Below are 20,783 nucleotides of genomic sequence, written 5' to 3' on the forward strand. Positions count from 1 at the left end.
ATCTTCTCTGCTCTGGTGACTCCTACCCCCTCCCCACCCCTGGCAACGTCAACCAGCAGTCCCCCTAGGAAGCAGGTGGAGGGGATGGGGCATGGGACAGGTTAAGCTTGACAGGGCAGGAAAGAGCTCAGCTGTCTAGCTGGAGGGCAGTTAGGGTGTCTGCACAGGTTGGGGCAGGCAATGGCGCAAAGCACTCAGAAGCATTTCTGTAAGAGGAATGTGGCCGTCACAGCTCTGAAGGGCCCTGAGAATCACTAAGAGAGGTTCCTAAGGTCTCAGCGAGTGGCAGGGCCAGAGCCTGCCCTGGGTCTCATACCTCCCAGACTTTAGCCCTCTCTTTAGATCTGCAGACGCCCCACTTCTGGGCAGACCACCTGGCCTGAGTGCCGCCCTCAGTGCCCTCACCCCTTCAGTTGTGCTTTTTTCTTGACAGCCCCTGGATTCCCACGACAGGACATCAGGACTCTGTGGGTCCACCTGAGGTCAGGGAAGGCCAGGAAGACAAACAGGTGGCATGGGGGGTGGGGGGTGGACAGATGTGACTCAGCAGGATGGACTGGAGCCACTGCTTTACTGAAGGGGGGGGGTGGCACCTTTTGACAGTCAGGACTCATTTGGGAAGAGGGCAGGGTGACCAGACCAATTTGGAGACATACTTTGGGAAACGCTAAGATTCTGTGCCATATTGAACTGAGCAGATGAGAGAGGGCGCTAATTGAACTGTATGGCCTATTTCACTGAGGGTAGGTTTTGGATTTAAGTTATTAAGTCAGAGTAGATGAGGTTCATAGGGGAAGGAAGCCACCACTTAACCTACAGTCGGCATCATGCGCTACGGGTCAGGGTCAGATACGAATATCTGAACAGGGGTACAACCTGTTTCAGCCAAGGGGAAGGACTACATTTAACCAACTGTACTTAACCTGGGACAGGGTCTAGTTTTAACCACGTATTAAATTAGGCATTATTGCAGTTAAGCATTTCACCACAGGCAGGCACTGTCTTCAAGTGAGAGCAGACCACACAAGGGGAGTCACTGCATTTAGCTGAAGGGCACTATGTTTTCCATCACAGAGGCTTGATATCACCCCAGGAATAGAACACCCCTTTCTAGGGGCTTCCTCCTCAGCACAGACTGGTATTCATCTGCTCCCGACACCTCCATGACCGATACTGAATGGGTCCCCATGGAAGTTCATTCAGGCCCCAATTGGTAGTCAAGGATAACTGCCCACAGGGGCTGGGACCCAAATTTGCCCTGCTTCCAGGAGAGCATGCTGGGGAGAGAAGAGCAGCCCCAGAGCAGTTTGCACAGTTTCTTTTATTTGAACCACCAGATCTGGCCCCATAAAGAGCTCCCCAGACCAGGCCTCACCCGTATAGGTGAGGGCTGGGAGTCAGGGAAGAGGGACCTCTTGCTCCTGTCCCTGCAGAGGGAGGTCAAGATGGAGCCTGTGCTTCCTGCTGACCATTCAGGCTCCTCCCACCACCTAGTCCTGGGGGGGGCTGAGGATGGGCTGCCCCATCAAGTTGGGGGTGGGATCTCAAAGTCACTCCCTGAACAATGCTCCACTGAGGTGTCCTCTGGCCCTGAACATCTCATGTCTCCGGGCGAGGAAGTCACGGTCCCTCGTCCATCACGCCTGCTGCCACTCTCCACCCTGCCATGGGGGAGGACATCCGTGCTCCATCACCATCCACTGGGGATCCAGAAGGGTGTTCCCTGCATGACACTCCTCGGCCTCAGGCCAGCAGGCGGCTGTACTCTGCCAGGGCAGAGGACTTTTTCACCCCGTCCCAGATCCGGGCAGCGTAGTGGAACCTGTGAGGAGGTCGACAGTCAAAGAGTTACCCTGCTTGGGCCCCACCCAGCACTGGGCCCACGCATGACCTGTGATGCGAGCCTCCTCAACCGGGCTGCAGGGGAGATGCCAGCACTGATTCCCCAACCTCCCCCAGGTAAGCCAAGCTGAAGGTGCTGGGCCTGGACTAAGACCTCAAGCCCCCCCTCCAAGTGCAAGCTTCCTCCCACTCCGCTCAGTGCTGGCCTGTGGGGAGCATTCGATCTCCACTTCCCTCCAGAGTCTTGTGACGATCAGTTCCACAACGCTTCCACCTCCCCAATTCTCCCCTCCCCACTGGGCCCTGCTTCAGACCAACTCGTGGAGCAGAGCTCCAGCCCCTCGTCCTGCGCTCTCCTCCGGAGCGGCTCCTTGCTGCTAGGTGTGCACCCTGCCCCTCCCAGCCTCAAGGGACTGCAAACAGACCCAGGGAACCGAGCGAGAGGCCGCACCACGCCTTTGCCTGTTCAGATTTGTTTCTCTTGGAAATGAGAGGAGGCCGGCCTGGATCTGCGGCAGACCTGTTGTGGGTGCTGGACATCAAAAGTCCCGTAAAGTGGGGCTGGGGAGGGGTGCAGGGCCTGTGAAAGCAGGGTGAGCGAGCGGACAGGAGGGGGCAGCAGGAGTGCGTCCAGCTCCCGTGGTTCCTGATGGCCTCCCAGTTTCTTCTCCCGTGAGGCTACACTTTCTCCACTCAAGGCCTGAGAAGAAATCTTTGAGTCTGACTGGGCTTACTGGTCTTCCCAATCAAATGACACCTAAGCACAGGTGGGTGACCTCGTTATATGACACTTCTCTTGGAGCCAAAATTTCCCCACTAGTAAAACTGAGACGAAACACACTCCACTAGCTAATTAGGATGATTCAAAATTACACGGAAAATGTGGGATAGAAAACAGAGCATTAGACCAACAAACAAAAACTCATAGACACAGGCAACAGGACGGTGGTTACCAGAGGGGAAGGGGGGTGGGGGAGGACGAAGAGGTTAAAGGGGGTCAAACACATGGTGACGGAAGGATGGTGAGCACTTCGGTGAGCACAACCAAAATGCAGATGACGTGTTATACACGAGTACACCTGAAACGTGGTACTAACCAACGGGAGCCCAATAAATTTAATTAAAAAAATAAACCTAACTCTAACCCAACTTCATAATCGTAACCCTAACCTTAACCCTAACTTTAACCTTACCGTACCCTAGACCCTAACGCTCTTCCCCTAACTCTCTAACCCTAACCATCTAACACCCTACCCGTCCAACACTAAACCTAACATTAACCCTCTAACCACAGCTGCCTAACCCTGACACTAAACCCTAAACCTAAATCCTCAACGATAGCCGTACTGCTATCTCTAGACTACTCTAACCTAACTGCTCAACCTAACCCAAAACTCCACCCTAAACCCTAATCCTGACCCTGACCCTAATTTTAACTTTAACCCTGGGGAAAAAGAAAACAAATCACATGAAACAGTATGTTGCCTGGCACAGAACAGGCGCTTACAAAATGGTAGCAATCACCAATATTCCAGAAAAAGGGAACTGAATGTATAGAGATCTTATGAGAACCTCCTTCTGTATGCATGGGGGGAGGGGGCCAGACAGGACAACGACGACACCCACCTCACACTGACCCCCTCTGCCAAGGGCTCTTACCAGTTCTTCTCGGTGAGGATTGTGTGTGACAGCTGTGGCCGGGCCATGGACATCACTTGGCTCCGGAGCTTGCTCACCAAGGACTGGAAACTGGGGTGGCCACGGTACCCGGGGAGCAGGGAGAAGAGTGGGCTGGACCCGGGTCCTGGAAAGTTGAGGTGGGAGCTAAGGGGCCTTTTTCCCAGCCCCCCAGCCCCCCGGCCCCCGAGGCTTCCAGGAACACTTCAGTTCAGCCCGAGCCCTGCCCTTCCTGTACTTCCACACCTCTGAAACGTGCTCCTGAGAAAGGGTCCAAGCACCTCAGCGACAGGCCGGTCTGCCCGCACACCAGGCTGGGTCCCTGTCCCCCGCAGACCAGGGAGCCTGCTCGCCCCCTAACCGAGGGGGGCCCATGTGTGTCCAGACCAAGGAAGCAGCAGTCTCCCTGGGGCCCGATTCTCTGGAGGGGGACCTCACCTGCTCGCGGTGGGTTTTCACTTTCCGCTTCGCTGTCCATGAAGGGCACCAGGAAGAGGTTGACCTCAGAGTCCAGGAAGTCAGGGGGGAGCCCAGGGAAGATGTTGCACTGTAACATGGACAGAGTACCTGGAGGAGAGAACCCATCAGCCTGCAGGTACGAGGCCGCCAGGGGAGGGCACGGAGGCAGGAGTTTGACTGTCAAGCGGGGCTCGGGAGCCAGGCCACTGGCCAGCTTGGGGGCTGGCTCGGGCGTCCTCACCCTTGTAACGCAAGTGGGAGTGCGCCATGAGCTGGTCGATCACCAGGTGCATCTGCCGCAGCTTCCGAGGACAGAAGTCCTCTCTGCGAGCTTTGTTCTGCAGGAAGACTGCGGGCGGGGACACGGGGCCCGTGAGGGCTGGCCACGTAGACTCCCCATTCTCTGCCCCCCCTCCCGAGTTCAGATCACTTGTAAATATTTATGTGACTTCACTTAGTGCCAGGCCCTGTGCTGGGTGATGCTAGGGACCCAGAGATGAGCCAGATCTATTGTCTGCCAGCAAAGACGGATAAGACAGAAGGTCCCAGGATCAGGAGTGTGACAGGAAGTGGCACCAGAGCCTTGCAAGGCCACTGAGTAGGCAAGACCCTGCCTGGGCTGTCATAAAAGAACCAATCTTTGCAGAATAGCAGGGTGTCAGTAGAGCAGAACGAGGACAGAGCAGGCAATGGAGGGTCACACAGCCCACAGGAGGGGGCACAAGGCATAGGGCCACTCGGGCCAAGTCAACACTCACTCCCTGAGCCCCACGCTGGGAGATGTCAGCGCCCCAGAAACAAGTGGACGTAAGTCTTGTCCCCAAGAGGCTCCCATTGTGATCAAGGAGCCAGACCCAGACTTGGGGTCATGCCCTCAGTGGCCAGAGGGCGACGGAAGCAGAGGGACCCCTACAAGAATGGCTAATCCTTTGTGACTTCCCTCCTCCGAGCTCCCCACTTCCCCAGAGTGCCCCTGGTTTTTGCCCCTTTCTTCCCCCTGCCCACCCCTTGGGTCCCCAGCAAGCCTCTCACCCAGGTGGGGGTAGTACTCAGTGCCCTCATCAGAGCCTGCCAAGCTGCTGGACTCGTGGCTGGGGGACGGGGTGGAGGGCTTCACCATCTCTGCTGTCTGGAGGAACCTTGAGGTTAGGGGTAAGAGGTCAGGGAATGCTCTGCCACTGGCTCCCATATCCCACAGCCTGGGGCGGGGCTCACTTTGCAGACCTGATGAAAGCTACAGCCACACCCCCAAAAATGCCACCGATACACCAAATTTCTCACACAATTTTAGGAAATTCAGAGATGACCTTCTTAGACACTAATCCACGAACTCACGTCAATTGTACATGCATTTTCGTAGGAGTTTGTGCTACTTAGAAAATATATTTTTTAGAGTTTAAATTCACAGCAAAATTGGGTGGAAAGTATAGGCGTTTCCCATAGAACCCCTGCTCCATTTCTCAGCTTCCTCCACCGCCCACATCCCCATGGCCCTACACGACCGTCATTATCACCCGAAGTCCACGGTCTACCTCAGGGTTCACTCTCCGTGCTGCTCATTCTACGGGTTTTGATACACATGACATGTACCCACCTCACATCACGGAATAGTTTCCCTACCTAAAAATCCTGAGCTCTGCCTATTTATCCCACCCGCCCCCAACCCCTGGCAACCACTCATCTTTTTACTGTCTCCATAGTTTCGTCTTTGCCAGAATGTTATACAGTTGGGATCATACAGCATGCAGCCTTTTCAGATTGGCTTCCTTCCCTTAATAACCTGTACTTAAGATTCCTCCATGTCGTTTCGTGGTTTGACGGCTCATTTCTAATTCGCCCTGAATAATATCCTGTTGTCTGGAGGGACCACAGTTTATTTATCCATCACCTCCTGAAGGACGTCTTGGTTGCTTCTAAGTTTTGACAATTACGAATAAAGCTGCTATAAACATCTGTGTGCAGATTTTTGTGTGGACACAAGTGTTCAGTTTATACTACTTTTAGATAATTTTTCCAAACACGTAAAATACTATTAACCTGTTAACCGAGGTAAGGGATGAAGGGATCTGATGAAAGTGACGCCATTTTCCTCATATAGACACACATACAAGCACGTCCACAATGGCAAGGGGCTCGTCTACTCTGAGAAGCCCACCCGTAGACACTGGCTTAAAAACAAGGCTCTGCCACCTGCCAGCCCCACCAGAACGCAAACTACAGGGCCATATATTTTGTGTTTGTTCACACCTGTATCCCCAGTGCTCAAAACAGCAATCGGCACACATAAATGTTTGATGTATTTGCCATGTGACTGAATTCCAATGGATAATGGTGGTAGGAGGGGAGGTTTCAGAATTGTCACTTAGAGCTGGTCACAACCATGGGATCCCCAGCAAGTCTTTCCTGACTGTTGGCCAGACTCACAGCTCACCCCCATACCCAGGGTTACTAATACAAACAGTGAGCTCCCATTTATGTTGCTCACTATGCACCAGGCACGATGCTGAATGCTTTACATTTTTAACTCATTTAATCTGCATAAAACATTTAGCCTCTGCGGCTGTGGAAAAAGCCGATGCGAGCTGGGAGTCAAACCTGGGGCTGTTTGACTTTGGAGACATCTGTTTCCGTCAGCTCAGCTCTCCCTCCCCATGAGCTCCCGTTCCTTCCTTCTGCCCGGGCCTGTGCCCAAGGCTGCTGGCCTCCACACTAGCTCTCGGCACTGAGGCCAAGAGGAAGCCTTCTGGACGTAGGTTCTGTGCCAGTCCGGTCTGGGGGCATTTCTGGAACCTCTAGCAGCTTCAGGCAGGATTCCTGCCAGATCCCGACGCCCTCCCTTTTCCTGCCTGCCAGGGTACCAACAGGATGGTACATTTGCCTGGAGGAGATGGACAAGACTGAGGACCAGATAAGCCAGCTCCTTATGCTATTCATTCATTCAGCAAATGTGTATTAAATATCTACCCAGCGCCAGGCAGTGTGTGAGGCGCCGGGGACTCTGTCCTCCTGGGGCTCACTTGCTAATGGGGGAGACAGACACTAATGGGGGAGAGGACACTATCAGGGAGGGATAAGTGCAAAGAAGGAAACACAGCAGGAGGTGGGGATGGGGGGAGGGCTGTTAGGTGAGAAGCTCAGGCAAGGCCTGCGCTTGACGTGAAGGCCATGAGGGAGGGCATCCGAGAGGATCTGCAGAAGTTTCCAGCTGGGGGCTGAGGAGTGCAGAGGCCATAGGCTGCATGAAGAACAGACGTGAGGCCACTACGGCTTTGATGGAGTGAGGGAAAGCAGTGGAGAGAAGGTCGGCGAGGTGCCTGGGGCCGTATTGTGTAGGACCCTGTAAGCCACGCACGGTAAGGACTTGGGATTTTATTCTGAGTGATGTGTACAGGCAGTGGAGGCCTGTAAGTGTGTATGTGTGTACTGAGGGAGGGTGACAGGGCGGCGACCCATTCCAACTTGCTGCTGTGGGGAACCTGTGGGTCCTCTCCCCACCAACTGCTCACCTGTACAGACTGAGGTCCGTGAACCAGTCCTGGACGACGATCACCACGTGGCAGACCGTGAAGAGGAAGGCAGCGATCTGAAGTGACTGAAGGCGGCAGAAGGCACAACAAAGCTGAAGGTCCCCTCTACCCGGACAGGGGCCCTGCATCCCAGAACTCAGCGGACAAGGCAGCAGAGTAAGGACCTCAGAGCCTCTAAGCACCTACTGCGCGCCCAGCCTGCGCAGACACTTCCCGCACGGGCCACGCAGGAACAACCAGCCCCGTTTTACACTGCCCGTACTGAGGCCTGAAGGGGAAGGGCCGGAAAATGACTCTCCTGAGGGGCACAGCCAGATCTGACCTCTGTGTCGTCCTCTCCCTCTAGCTCTTGTGGCGGCCAGGGCTCTGACGAAGCACAAACTCGGTCATCCCACATCAGGCTCCCATCACAGACCTTGCAGGGAGACCTTGCCTCACCCCGGACCCGACTCAGCCCCTCACCTGCATCTCAACGTAGGTGTGGGGAAGGTTGTACTCTGGAGGCAGCTTGCGGTCATTGTTGATGAGGTGGTCTAAGATGGAGGGGCTCAGGATGGGCTGCAGCAAGGAAGAGAAGGCGGTGTCAGGATAGGAGTTGGGGGCTGGGTCCTAGGGGTCATGGCTACCTATGTCCCACCCACTGAAGGCCAATGCACCAGCTTTTGGGACAAAATAAGGTCAGACACACAAGCAGGCAGATTCTAATTAGTATAGTGCTAGTCAGCAAGAGGTGGAGAAAAGTTTCAAAGGCAACAGTTTCCCCAGCTCTTTCACAAATCATCATGGAGGCTCTCAAGTGCCTCACGACCGAAGAGGCAAAATCTCCTGGTGCTAATAAATTTAACACTTACTTGAATGTGCCAAGTCTCTTCAAGACCCTTTTTATTGTTGTTTCAAATGCTTTCAAAACTTTGCTACATAATTACTTAGGTCAAGGAAAGTTTAGTGTGTGAAAATTGGTGAGAATTTAAACACTGCATCAGCGGGTATAAAAGAAACAGTGGTGAGCTCATCCAACTTTTCTTAAAGGAACGTCCCACTAAAAAACTTTAAAAGCTAGTTTGATAGTCTATTTCCTTCTTATTGGAATTAAGAAAGAGGCTCTTCGGAGCGCTCAATTTCTAAAACTCCAAACACTGCAGTGCTCTGTTCTAACTTCCGTTCTGCTCCACGTGGGCCTCTGACCCAGCTTGCAGTTTATTTCTAGGTCCCCATGATCCTTACACAGGGCCTGGCACACAGGTCTCAGGCCACATTTGTAGGTTCCACTCTCCATGTCACCAACGCCCAGTGACCAGAACTTTGTTGCACAAATATTCGGTGAGCACCACTATGAGACAGGGGCCCTCCCAGAAAAGCTCCAGGCAGGTGGGGAGGGGGAGCAGTACACAAGAAACAGGGTGATCCATCGTGCTGAGATGGGAGGTGCACACAGGCACTAGTGGGCGCTCAAAGGAGGGGAAGGCTTCCAGGAGGAGGCAATCCCCCAGCGGAGTCTTCAGGAAGGAGAAGGCATTAGCCAAGCAAAAACACAAGGGTAGAGAGAGGGCTCTACTGATAAGGACACTGACAGCTAAGAGTACCGAGTACTTACTTCAGTGTCAGGTGCACTTTACTTGTGTTAACTCAGTGAAACCTCACAAAAACCCTACGAGGTAGACAGTATTATTTTCCCACTTAAGAAAAGTGAAGAATGGAAATGTTAACTAACTTGGCCAAGGTCACACAGCTCGTAGGTGGTTTCAGATAAAGGGAACAGGATGTGGAAAGCCCAGAGGGGAGAGGGACCATGGCAAGGCCTGTGGTGTGTGTGGCAGGGCTGGTGACTACACCAGAGAGGGGAGGGTAGAGGGTCTGAAGGAGGCCAGCCCCACCAGCCCTGAATGCCAGGCTAAGGAACAGGGGCTTTGCTTTACGAGAAGCTGAGGAAAGCTGCCAGTCAAACACATGACAGGTCACAAGCCCGAGTGTTAACCAGATGGCAGGTCCTGTGCCAAGCACTGTGCCTGGATCGTTCCACTAAATGCTTGCAAGAATCCTTTGAGGCTAAGTACACTTACCCCCACTGACAAAGAAACTGAGGTTTGCGGGGGTTAAAATTTACTTAGTCACTCAGCTGGTAAGGATTAAAGACAGGATCTGGACACAGACAGACCAAGTCCAGGGCCCACACTTTTACCTGCTATGCTAGAAGATTCTTTAGGCTACTGTATACACAATGGATGGGAGGGGAGGAGGACAAAATCTGACAAGAAGAGACTAAGGGCCAAGAAGACACAACTGGCCTAAGGGCACCTAGTAAGTCCATGGCTTGGCTGGAACCACAAAGCATCCAAGCAGCCTTCCGGCTTAAAAATATTTGGGGATGGAGCTAAATGTGGTATGCGGGGGCGGGGAAGTGGAGGTTGGGGGCGGGGAAGTGGAGGTTGGCACCTGGGTGTCCAGGAAAACAATCCGCTCTTGGGTAATAAAGAAGTCGATGCCACTGGTCTGGTTGCCCCCTCGTTCCTTCATTTCGGCACTCTGGGCCCGGAAAACATATGCCCTGTGGAGGAGCAAGGAGGGTGCTTTAGAGTCTGCTTCTCAGCCTTCGACACCTCCAGTGTGACCCGGGAAACAGGCATGTGAGGAGTGGTCCCCTGCCTGCCCACGAAGCCGTTAATCCATGTCCCCTGCTGCCAGCGGGGGCAGGGAGCCAGGTTTTACACGACTTCACCCCCACCCAGAAGTAGATGTACTAGCTCATTTAACGAAGTCAACAGCCTGAGGTGTTTAAGAGCAGGGACTCAGCCTGACTGCTGGGCTTCAAATCCTAGCTCTGCCTCTTCCTGGCTGTGGCTTTAGGCAGGTTCCTTGATCTCTTTCGCCTTGGTTTCTTCATCTGTAAAATGGGGACAAAGATCGTCTCAAACCTCTTAGGGTTACTATAAGGCTAATGTATGTAAAGCCGTTGGCAGAGTGCCTGATGTACAGTGATACATAATCGTTAGCCCCAAATTACCAAGTGTACCTGCTACCTGCCAGGCACTGGAGACACAGCACTGAGTACTCTCCACCCCACAGTGAGGGTATTTGGTGTCCTCGTTCCCAGCTCTCCCCATTTCTACCTGTGCTGAATGCTGCCAAGCAAGGCAGAGCTGCGCCTTGCCCTACACCACTGAGCTCAATTGGGTCACTCTGTGACTTGGACAAAGTGATTTTATCTTTTAATCTGTAAAATCAGGACAATATAGTGCTTCCCCGAAAGTAAGACCGGATCTTATATTAATTTTTGCTCCAAAATACGCATTAGGGCTTATGTTCAGGGGATGTCATCCTGAAAAATCATGCTAGGGCTTATTTTCCAGTTAGGTCTTATTTAGGAGAAACACGATAGTACCTACCTCTCAAAGGGCAATTCCCACCTCCCTGAGCTGCTTAGTATGTCGTCTGACACAGAGCAGGTGTCCTCCCACTGAACAAACACTGTACTGCAGACCTCCTGGGTGCCAGATACCACAACGTAGCAATGAACAAAGCCAGGCACAGAGTAAGCACTCACTAAGTACTTCCTGAATTGAACTAAAGCAGGGAGACCCGTTAGAAGACTCTTGGCATTCTCCACGGGAGACGTTACTAGCTTAGACCATGGCGGTGGGTGTGGAGGAGGAGAAGCACATGAATTCTAAAGATAATTAGGAGGCAAAACTTATAAGAGCTGGTCCCAAAGTCCACCATGCCACAGGCTGACATGGCTCAAAAAGATAAGCCAGGCCTAGATTCTGGCTCAGGAATCCGAACTGAGAGCCATGGGGAAATTTTGCCAGTTGCAGATGGCAGCTGAGATGGAAAGAATGCTCTGAGAGCTGGAGCTGTCCTAGATTGGAGTCAAGTTGAGCTGCAGTCATGACTAAATAGAGAAGAGGGAGCAGACTAGGAGGCAGACAGAGCTCACAGCTCTGGTTCTGGTAGACGTATGTTCTCCCAACAGTGGTTCTTAACCTGTTCTGGGTCTCTGTCAGGCCCCACGCCCTCACAGAGGTCTGGTGGAAACTACAGACCCCTTCCCTGGAAGAAATGACTGACTACAGATGTACAATTCTGCGTATACTGTTGGGGAGTTCATAGACCCCCGATGCCCATCTGTGGAGTCCAGGGTGATACTATCTGCTTTATAAAAAAACAAACCCGTTTTTTTTGAGAAGACCCCAAGTGCTTACTACCCCTTCTCCTCCCTCATTCTGAGATTTCCTTACTTAGACCATGATGTCCCCTACTCCCGACCTTTCTCCCTTTTGCATCGTTTTGGACCTCCTCCAAATCCTCCTGGGGCTTCCTCCTTTATCTTCATGATCACATGCCATCCTTACTCAGGAACGCCGGACTGAGGCTGGTCTAGAACCCAGGGCCTACGTCGAGCTCTTTCCCCACTTCTCCCCACTGTCAGCCCCACTGTGGCTGGCCGTACCAGCCACATCCTGCGAGCATTTGTTGTGCCAGGATCTCATTAGTTTTTGCCTTCCTGATCTTACTTCATGCTCCAAAAACCCACTTTACAGATGAGGAAGTGAGATACTGGGAGGTAAAGTGACCTGCCCAAGGTCAACCAGCTGGCGAGTGGCAGAGCTGAGACTGAGGTGGGCCTCAGTCCAAAGACCAGATGCGTACATCATCCCAGTTCCTGGCTGGGTTCTGTACCATTTCCTGGGGCAAGGCAGGAAGGGAGGGAGGCACAGGACCGGTTACCCTGGAGCTACACGCAGATTCAGTCCAGCCTTGACTCATCCTCATCTGACAAAGGCGTTGAGGCCAAGGGCGGGGAAGCAACACCCCAAAGTCCTTCGGTAACACCGCTCGCAACACTCAGGCCTACCCTTCCCATCAGGCAGTGCCCACCTCCCTCCTGGCCTCCCACACCCCGACCTGATGGCCTCACCTCTGGTCCTCCTCAGGAGTGTTGGCTGACAACAGTGACATGACCATGGACTTGCCTGTCCCTTGGAGGCCCAGGACACCAACCACCAACACATCGGTCTGATCCAGCAGGTACTGTGGGAAGATGTAGGAAAGGAGCCCTCAGGAAATCGGCCAGGTGCTCGCGTGGGAATGAGATGAGGGAGCCCCAGACTCCTGTGGCTTGCCCACCTGCCTTGTCAGGTATGAAAAACATGCTTGCTCTCAACAGGGAACAGGACCTCTGTGTGTGTGTGCTGGCAAGGTATGTGGAATGTTCCGGACACAAAGAATAGTATTTGTGCAAGTTCCAAAGTAGAAAAGAGCTTGGCATGGTCAAGAAGCTAACAGGAAGTCGGTGCAGCTGAAACAAGTTGGGCAAAGGGGAAGCTTGACGTTGGGGAAGAGAAGAGAAGCACAGGAATGAAAGGACAGGTTGAAGACAGGACTTGGTAACTGAGGGCTACTGAAACTGACTCCTGGGAGGCTCTCGGCCTTCTCAGGCAGGCTGGGAAAACTTGGAAAAGCATGAGAAAGGGAGCAGTGTGCAGGAAGGGGACATCAGTCCATCCTGGCTCTTTTCTGTGGGATTTAAGAGTCCTGGAAATCCCTGAGACCTCCACCTCTGCTGACTTTCACCACTAGGGGGCATAAGAGACATTCCTCAAGGAAATACGGACACAGCGGGTCCCTGAAAAAAGCGTGGTTTTGTTATCAGGTTGATGAGAAAAACAAAAAAAACTTGATTCCCAGCCGGGGCCATTGTCTGTGTGGAGTCTGCATGTTCTCCGCATGTCTGGGTGGGTTTTCTCCAGGGACTCCAGTTTCTTCCCACATCCCAAAGATGTGCACATGAGGTGAACTGGGTATCAGTCTGACTGAGCGGCCCTGTGATGGAAGGAGATCCTGTCCAGGGTGGGTTCCCACCTTGGCCCTGAGCTTCAGGAATAGGCTCCAGGCACCTGTCACCCTGAACTGAAGTAAGTGGGTTGGAAAATAATTATCTGACTTGTTTTCATTAATCTTAGATATATGCATAGCTCACATTTGTTTCAATGTTTAATATTAGGAGTGTTTTGGGTCTTTATTGAGAAGTCTGGAGATGTTTTTGTAACCAGAAATATGCTGGAGGAACTTAACTCTTATTTATATCAATTAGCCAATGGGAAAATCGGTTTCATTGTATGTTGTTTCGCTTCAAGTCAGTTTCCAAGAACCTACCGATGATGTTAAGTGAGACTTACTGCTGCCTTCAACTGCGGCTGCTCCTTAGAATCACCTGGAGAGCTTTAAAAAAAAAAAAAAGCTAATCCTCAGCCTAACTCTAGACATTCTGAAGCAGAACATGTAGGGCTAGCCCTGTGCAGTATGATCGACACTGACTGCATGTGGCTATTCACATCAAAATGAAACCAAATCAAAAAGGCAGTGGCTTGGTTGCACTGGCCACACAGCGGGATATGTGGGTACGTGCTCAACAGCCACGTCCGGGGAGAGTGGCTACCACACCAAAGACACAAACACTGCATCGTCACTGCAGAGTTCTGCTTGTCTGTGCTCAAGGGCCTGGACCCCGGGCTCCTTTTGTTTTAAAGCTCCCCAGTTGATGCCAGTGTGTGAGGACAGAGAGGCGGCAGGGCCACGTAATGGACGGGCCTGGCACGTTGTCCTAACAAACCAAAGCTACTGGGGAAAGCGGGGACATAGCAGGGTGAATTTGAGTAGGAGGGACCTGACAGGTCTGGGGGGTGAGGGGCAGCAGGAGAGGGGAACACTGGAGGTGGATATGACAGTCCAGGAATGGGAGGTCTGAACCAGAGCAAGGGCCGCTAGGATGGAGGGGGGACATCCGGGGAGTGACATTCAAACCAGTTAACACTGGTAGAGCACGGGTTTCCACCAATTTGGAGGGGGACTGAGGCAGGATCCAGGAGGCCGCCCTGCTGTGGGATGGTACAGGAGACCACGGGGCATCTAGGTGGTAGTGGGAGTACCTCTTGGCCAATCACTACCAAAGTAGTTCGGTACTTCAGCAACCGGTACCGCGGAGCTAGTGAAGGCTACTGAAACTCGGCTCTGGCCAGTGAGAGCTTTCAGATCCATTCCCTCTCACTGCTGCACTTGAAAGCTGTCTGGTCTGGTGCTGCCTACCCGAGGCTGGAGGGAGGGACAGCAGAGGGGAGGGTGTGGGACCTGCAGAAGCTCATGTAGGAGGAGACCCCCCTCGTACCTCAATGGCACTATCGCACCAATTCATTTGGTCGTCCACCAACTTAATGCTGTGCTTCATGCGCTCTGGGGGCAGGAGTTTGGCCTGGCCCACGACAGCTGGAAACACAAAGCAGGAGACAGAGTGTGGTGAGGGTCTGTGAGAGGGGGCTCCGACTCCCAACAGGTGTCTGTTCAGCCCCGACTCACGGTCCATGACTGCCGGCGCGGCAGTGCCCATGCCCCGGTTCTGGATCTGGTACACAGGCTGTGTGGGTCTCTGCCCCTCCTTCTCCCCCTTGGGTGGCGCAGGGGCCGCAGGGGGCGGTGGGGCGGTGCCCTCCGGAGTTGAGGCATTTGTTGGAGCCGTAGGCCCTTTTCCCTCCTCCCGTGGTTTCATGAGGACGATGGGCTTCTCAAGAGGGGCTGGGGCAGGTGGGGCAGCAGGGGCTGCAGGAGGTGGTGGCTGCTTTGACTACGGGAGTGAGAAGGTTCCAGTCAGTGAGAGATCCACGGCCTAGTTGTTCCCAGCCTCCCCTTCCAAAGATTCTTCCCTGCTCACCCGCTCTGCTGGAGGTTTTGAGAGGATGATGGGGGTTTTCTGCATGACCGACGCACTTGTCTCTTCGCTGCCATCCTGTGGTGAGGGAGGGCAGTTACTCAGGAAGGGCTTCCCTGGCCACTCCAGAGGCCTTTATGCACCACGCACTAATCTAAATGCCTTCCTGTATTAACTCAGTCCTACCAACAACCCTGCGAGACAAAGACTATTATCTCTACTTTACAAATGAAGACATTGAGGCGCAGAGAGGTTAACTGGCTAGCCCAAGGTCACACAGCCAATAAGCAATGGGACCAGAATTTGAACCCAGACAGCCTGGCTCCAGAACTATGCTGTCAGCCGCTCTGTGCAGCTGCCTCTGCTAGATGACAAGCCCAGGTGGAAGGAGCAACGGCTCGGGAGCTAGAAAGATCTTGGTTCAGACCTGGCTCTGCCTCTTACTGTATGAATATGGATGAGGAACTACCGTCAACCCGGACGTGTTTCCTCACCTGGCGAGTAGGGATAGGAATTCCTTCCTCACAGGACTATTATGAGTCTGAAAGAGGACACAACTCATAAACTGTCCATGTGCATCTGACACATGGCAGATGCTCACTCTCTGAGAGCTGCTGATAGCGCCTGCTATCCTGACCCTCTTCTCCTCAGCTCTGCTCTTGCACTGGCCAAGCCCGTGGACTGATTCCCACAGCTTGCCCTCTTCATGCCTCTTCTGACTCACCCCCAAGCTGCTTGAGAAGAGGGAGAGACCTGGGTGTGAGTCCTGTTCCTTCTCTGGTTTCTTGATTAACTTGCGAGTCTTGACCCCTCACTGGTCTATTTCGTCACCCATATATTGAAGATTCTTATTTAAATCCCGCTCATTCCACTGGCCTCTGGTGAAGAATAAACAAAAGGATATGAAAGTGCTTTGGAAAGGACAGTTCCTGAAAGAGGAAAGGCTGGGGGCTTCCAGGTGGCCAGGGCGGGAGACAAGGGAGAAGGTCCCGAGAGGAGTGGATGACGGCTGGGATGAGGCCGAGGGTGGAGGTGATGGACATGAGACACGCTCGGGAGGCACCACGTGCAGCCCCGGTGCCTGAATGGTGTGGGGTTGCGGGGATGGGGTGGTGTTCAGGATGAGACCCAATGGGCTGCCGTTGACACTGGGAGACAAATGGTAGAAGACGCTGAGGTCAGCAGGGACATGGACGATGTGAGGAGTCCACTGGCCAGTTAGGAGGCTGCAGGGCTCCGTGGCCAAGTCAGAGACAAAACTGGGACTTGGGAGTTGCTTGTTCAGGGACTGAAGCTGAAGGTGTAGGAAGACGGTCACATTCCCCAGGAAGAGGCGTGTGGAAGGAAGAGTCTGTGTTCTCACTGAAGTGCCACCCAAGGGAAGGGACAAGCAAGAGCCCAGCTCACTGTGAATAAACTTCTTCACGTTCGCAGTTTTATGACTCAAAAACTGGTACCAACTGTTAACTTTTTCCACTCCACCAAACAGCTCTGAGGTGGGAAGGGCCCTGGGAAAAGAACCCAAGGGGCACATTCTGGCGAGAGGTCACCTAGCACGGGAGAAGAGCGAGGCGGGACCTGGGCGCACACCTCGGCTCTGACTCCCAGGCCAGGACCCTCTGCAGCAGGCAGATGGTGCTGCACGAGAGGCTGGATATGGGTTCAAGTCCTGACCCCAAAGTTTACTGAATGGGTAAGTGCCTTCCCCTCTGAGGCTCATTTTCCTCAATAGTGAAAATCAGATCTAGCACAGATTCTACTTCATGGGGTAGCTGTAAGGGTTCGGGAAGCCCCGAAGGACGTAAAGCACTTTGCAGTGCCAGCACACTGCACGCTGCTCAGAGAAACAGTTCTTGGCACCATCACATAACTCTTTATAAAACATGAGCTTATGGCACCTCTCAGCTCACACGCTCCAATGCCACCTTTATTCAGTGGAATCCAAGGTCCTTTCCAAGGCCTACCAGGTCCTACACGAGCTGGCCCCGTTACCTCTCTGACCTCATCCTTCCATCACTTTCCCTCCTTCTTCATCCACTGCAGCCCTACTGGCCTCTCGGCTACTCCTTGAACACACCAGACACAGGCCAGGGCCTTTGCATTTGCTGTTTTCTGTCCAGAATGCTCTTCACTCAGATTTTGCCATGGCTTGTTCCCTCACCTCAATCACGTCTCTGCTCAAAAGTCACCTCTTCAGAGAGGCCTTCTCTTTCTAATCACCTCATCTAAGATGGCCCCGTGTCACTCTCTACCCTCTGACTCCCTGAGGGCAGTCGGTTTTCTTCAGATATACCCCCAGCACCTAGATCAGTGCCTGGCACGTGGTAGGTGCTCAATAAATATTTGCGGAACGAGTGGATACACGAATGCTGCCCATGGGACTAGAAACTCACCCGTCTCTCTCTTTCCCAGGGTGCAATGTAGTCCCTCTCCCGACTACCAGGCCCAGAGAGATTCTGGGGTCCGCCAGGGCCGGGCTCCTTCCACCGTCGCCGCCTCTCTATCCCATAGAGCCCAGGCTGACTGTGACCAGACTCAGACATGGTCGCCTACAGAGAGAAAGAGGTCAATTCCGGGGTGAAGTTTTCCCCACTCTAGATGGTTCATCCCAGACTGTAAGCGAGCACTTCCTTTCAAAAGAGCTCCGTCTGTAGCTGTGGCAGTGACTGCCAGCTGCTCCCAATATCCATTCATTTCTTCCAAAAAAATAAAACCTCAAGTTCTGAGCTGGGTACATGACTATCCAGAATACAATGCTCAGCCTAATTTGCAATGAGGTGTGCCCATGTGACTAAGTTCTTTCTGTCCAACGGTATGACACCAGAAGTGCTCTGGCAGCTTTCAGAAACTTTCCTTCACAGATGCTGGCACATGCCTGTTGCCCCTTCCTCCTCCTGGCTGGAAGGAATGTGGGTGTGGAGGCTGGAGCGCAAACAGCATCTTGGACTGTGAGGCAACTTAACGGAAGACATGGTAGAACAAGAGACGAGGTTTGGGTTCCCTATTAACCTTGAACTGCCTACCTCTGGATGCAGTGAGAAACAAGTAACATCTACGTGCAGCCAAAACGACTGCCAACTATTAATTACTTTGTCCCAACATAAATATAATTCATAGGGGCTGGGTCACACAGATGGGGCATTCTCAAATTGCAGCAAGGTTTTTTTTTTTACAAATCAGTAACATGATCTCTAGTGAGACAACGCCTCTTTTGATTACCCATTACTGGCATATGGGGGTGGGGGCGCTCCAGGATTCAAGGGCCTATTTTCATCTGGTATCCCTCCACATTTCAGTGCCTGTTTACCTTCCAATAATGTTTACCATCCATTATACTCCAAAGTCTCCCCAGTGTTTACATTAGTTGAAGATGTTATAAAACGTATTGCTACCTACATGACCCACTCCTTACCATTTAAGTATCTGTTTGCAGGCCCCTAGGGAGTTTCCCCAGATGTTTATACATCATTCTAGGGAAGTCTGAGTACTTAACTCTGTATGCAGGACTATAAGGCCATCTGCCATATAGCTCAAGGGTCAAGTTGGCAAACTGCAGCCTATAGACCAAATTTGGTCTGCCTTGTTTTTGTAAATAAAGTTTTATTGGAACACAGCCATCAATTTACATTGTCCATGGCTTTGATTCAGTGGCTAGTTGAGTAGCTGAGACAGGGACAGTATGGCCTGCAGAGTCTAAAACAGTTACTCCCTGGCCCTTTACAGAATAAATTTGTTGACTCTTGCTTAGCTAGCTCTTAAATGCCTCTTAAATCATTCGATGAATCCCCTCCAATCCTATCCCAGTACATAGTGATATTAATAGATCCCTGTGAGACTCTTTTTGGAACTGAAGTATATGTTTACAGGATGCAGGAGTCATTTCGCCAGCCAGGCCAGGGCTTGTCTAGCTCCCCCTCTCACAGCTCTGATCCCTTCCGGAGCCACAAACTGGGATGGAAACTGCCTACTGAGACACAGGAGGGCAAGTTCTGTTTACAGACACTTATGGAAATGATTCATTCAGCACTTAAATGACTGTTTACAGTCTCCGTTCCTCAGAACTTGGAACTTCCTCCTTTGCAATTAAGTGTCCCTTTACACATTATTCTGAACACCTCACAGTGCTCAAGAGTCTGTTTTCACGCCTCCATGGGGACTCTGCTCCAGCAGGAAGCGGTCTGTTGACATGCCCATGGGGACCCCCTTCCCGTGCAGGGAACAAGTGTTTCCCCGTTAGTCTAGGAACTTCCACGGGTTTTGAGTCTACTTAACAGACCCTAGGAGGAGCTCCCCAGAATGAGAGCCCACCTACATGCAATTTGGGGACTCCCAATGTTGTTTCAGGCTTCTTTGGGGGTTCCCCAAAACACACAAAGCCAGTCTACTTAAATGTCTATTTATGGGACTCTCACGGTGACCGCCCAGAAACTGAGCCTAATCACACATTCCTTGTTTTCTTTTGTCAGGGGGGGCTCCTCAGTACTTAAGCATCTCTTCGCACACCCCTTTTTGGGATCTCCCAGAATCTAAGTGTCTCCTTGCAAACGATCTGGGGAGACTCCCAATTCCTAACTCCGCATCTATGCCCACCCAAATGACGCAGGCCCCCACGCAGAGCTCAAGCGTTTATTTACACATTTTTCTAAGAACTCGCTATCACGTAAACACGTATTTACAGGCTCCTCTAGGCGGCCTCCCCTAGCACTGACGCGTCTCTAGACTACTCAGGGGAATCCCCCATAATTAGGTACCCATCCCTCCCATGGGGAGCCCCACAACCCAAGTTTCCATTTACGCAGTATCTGGAGTACCTCCCCAGTATGTAACGGTCTGTGTGTAGGCACTTCCGAGAGAGGATGTCCAGGACTGCAGGGTCTCTGACACGTGACGGGACGGACCTCCGCGGTCCTTTATGGCCCGTTTACAGTCAGGTCCTCTCCACCCGGGTCTCCCAGACCCGAAGCTCCTACTTACGGGTTCACGTCTCTTCCCCACCCCACTCCCGCCAACCCCGCATTTCACGGACCACCCGTGGCTGTCCATTCAATTCCGCACGCCCACCAGCGCCCGCGCGCCCGTTGAACGGTCGAGAAGGGGGCGGACCCTGCAACGCGCCCCGCGCCCCGTGGGTGCGCGTGCCTCGCGCGGGCCCCTTACCTAAGGCGGTTGCTGATTGGTTTCCGGGGCGCGGCGCGCGCTCTCCGTGCCGGGGGTGGGGTGGGGTGGAGGCGGGGAGGTTCCACCACCAGCTCCCTGCCTGCAAATGGCGTCGGGGGGGGCCAGGAGGCCCGAAGAGGGGGGAGAGAACCGGCACCGGTCACTCCGGAACCGGCCTGGGCATCCCGGAAGCGGCACCCAGGGAAGGCCCGCCCGAAGGAGGAAGAGGTATCGCGGGGCCGACCTGCGCGCGGGCCGCGCGAGCGCGCACACCCAGCCGAGCATGCGTGGTTGGAGGTGGTTGGCCTCAGCGCGCATGCGGATGCCAGGGGGGCGGTGCGAGGGCGCCGCGGCTCCGCCTCAGGACGCGTGCGCGTCGCGGGGAGCAGGCGGGGGTGTGCAGGGCGTACGGGGAGGGCGGC

The 20,783-nt window shown here is 53.1% G+C and overlaps 1 protein-coding gene across 3 annotated transcripts; it reads right to left on the bottom strand.

Moving 5' to 3' along the window:
• Positions 1 to 1,303: 1,303 nt before the first annotated feature.
• SMG9 (SMG9 nonsense mediated mRNA decay factor) lies at positions 1,304 to 20,646 on the bottom strand. Of its 3 annotated transcripts, XM_081030300.1 has the most exons (14): positions 20,362 to 20,646; positions 17,598 to 17,753; positions 15,208 to 15,282; positions 14,856 to 15,120; positions 14,668 to 14,765; positions 12,421 to 12,533; positions 9,939 to 10,050; positions 7,968 to 8,063; positions 7,485 to 7,570; positions 5,011 to 5,117; positions 4,220 to 4,327; positions 3,958 to 4,086; positions 3,502 to 3,646; positions 1,304 to 1,822 (listed from the first exon to the last, which is right to left on the bottom strand). In XM_081030300.1, the coding sequence occupies exons 2-14, from the start codon at positions 17,745 to 17,747 to the stop codon at positions 1,744 to 1,746; spliced, it is 1,563 nt and encodes a 520-aa protein (XP_080886426.1). In that variant the 5' UTR covers positions 17,748 to 17,753; positions 20,362 to 20,646; the 3' UTR covers positions 1,304 to 1,743. The 3 variants fall into 3 exon arrangements, with proteins under 3 accessions (XP_080886426.1, XP_080886425.1, XP_080886427.1); XM_081030299.1 differs by having other exon boundaries at positions 14,668 to 15,120; positions 20,362 to 20,640; XM_081030301.1 differs by lacking the exons at positions 17,598 to 17,753; positions 20,362 to 20,646 and adding an exon at positions 15,929 to 16,082.
• Positions 20,647 to 20,783: the final 137 nt, after the last annotated feature.

This window comes from Rhinolophus hipposideros, assembly GCF_964194185.1.
Source record: "Rhinolophus hipposideros genome assembly, chromosome: 21".
Classification (NCBI taxonomy): Eukaryota; Metazoa; Chordata; class Mammalia; order Chiroptera; family Rhinolophidae; genus Rhinolophus; species Rhinolophus hipposideros.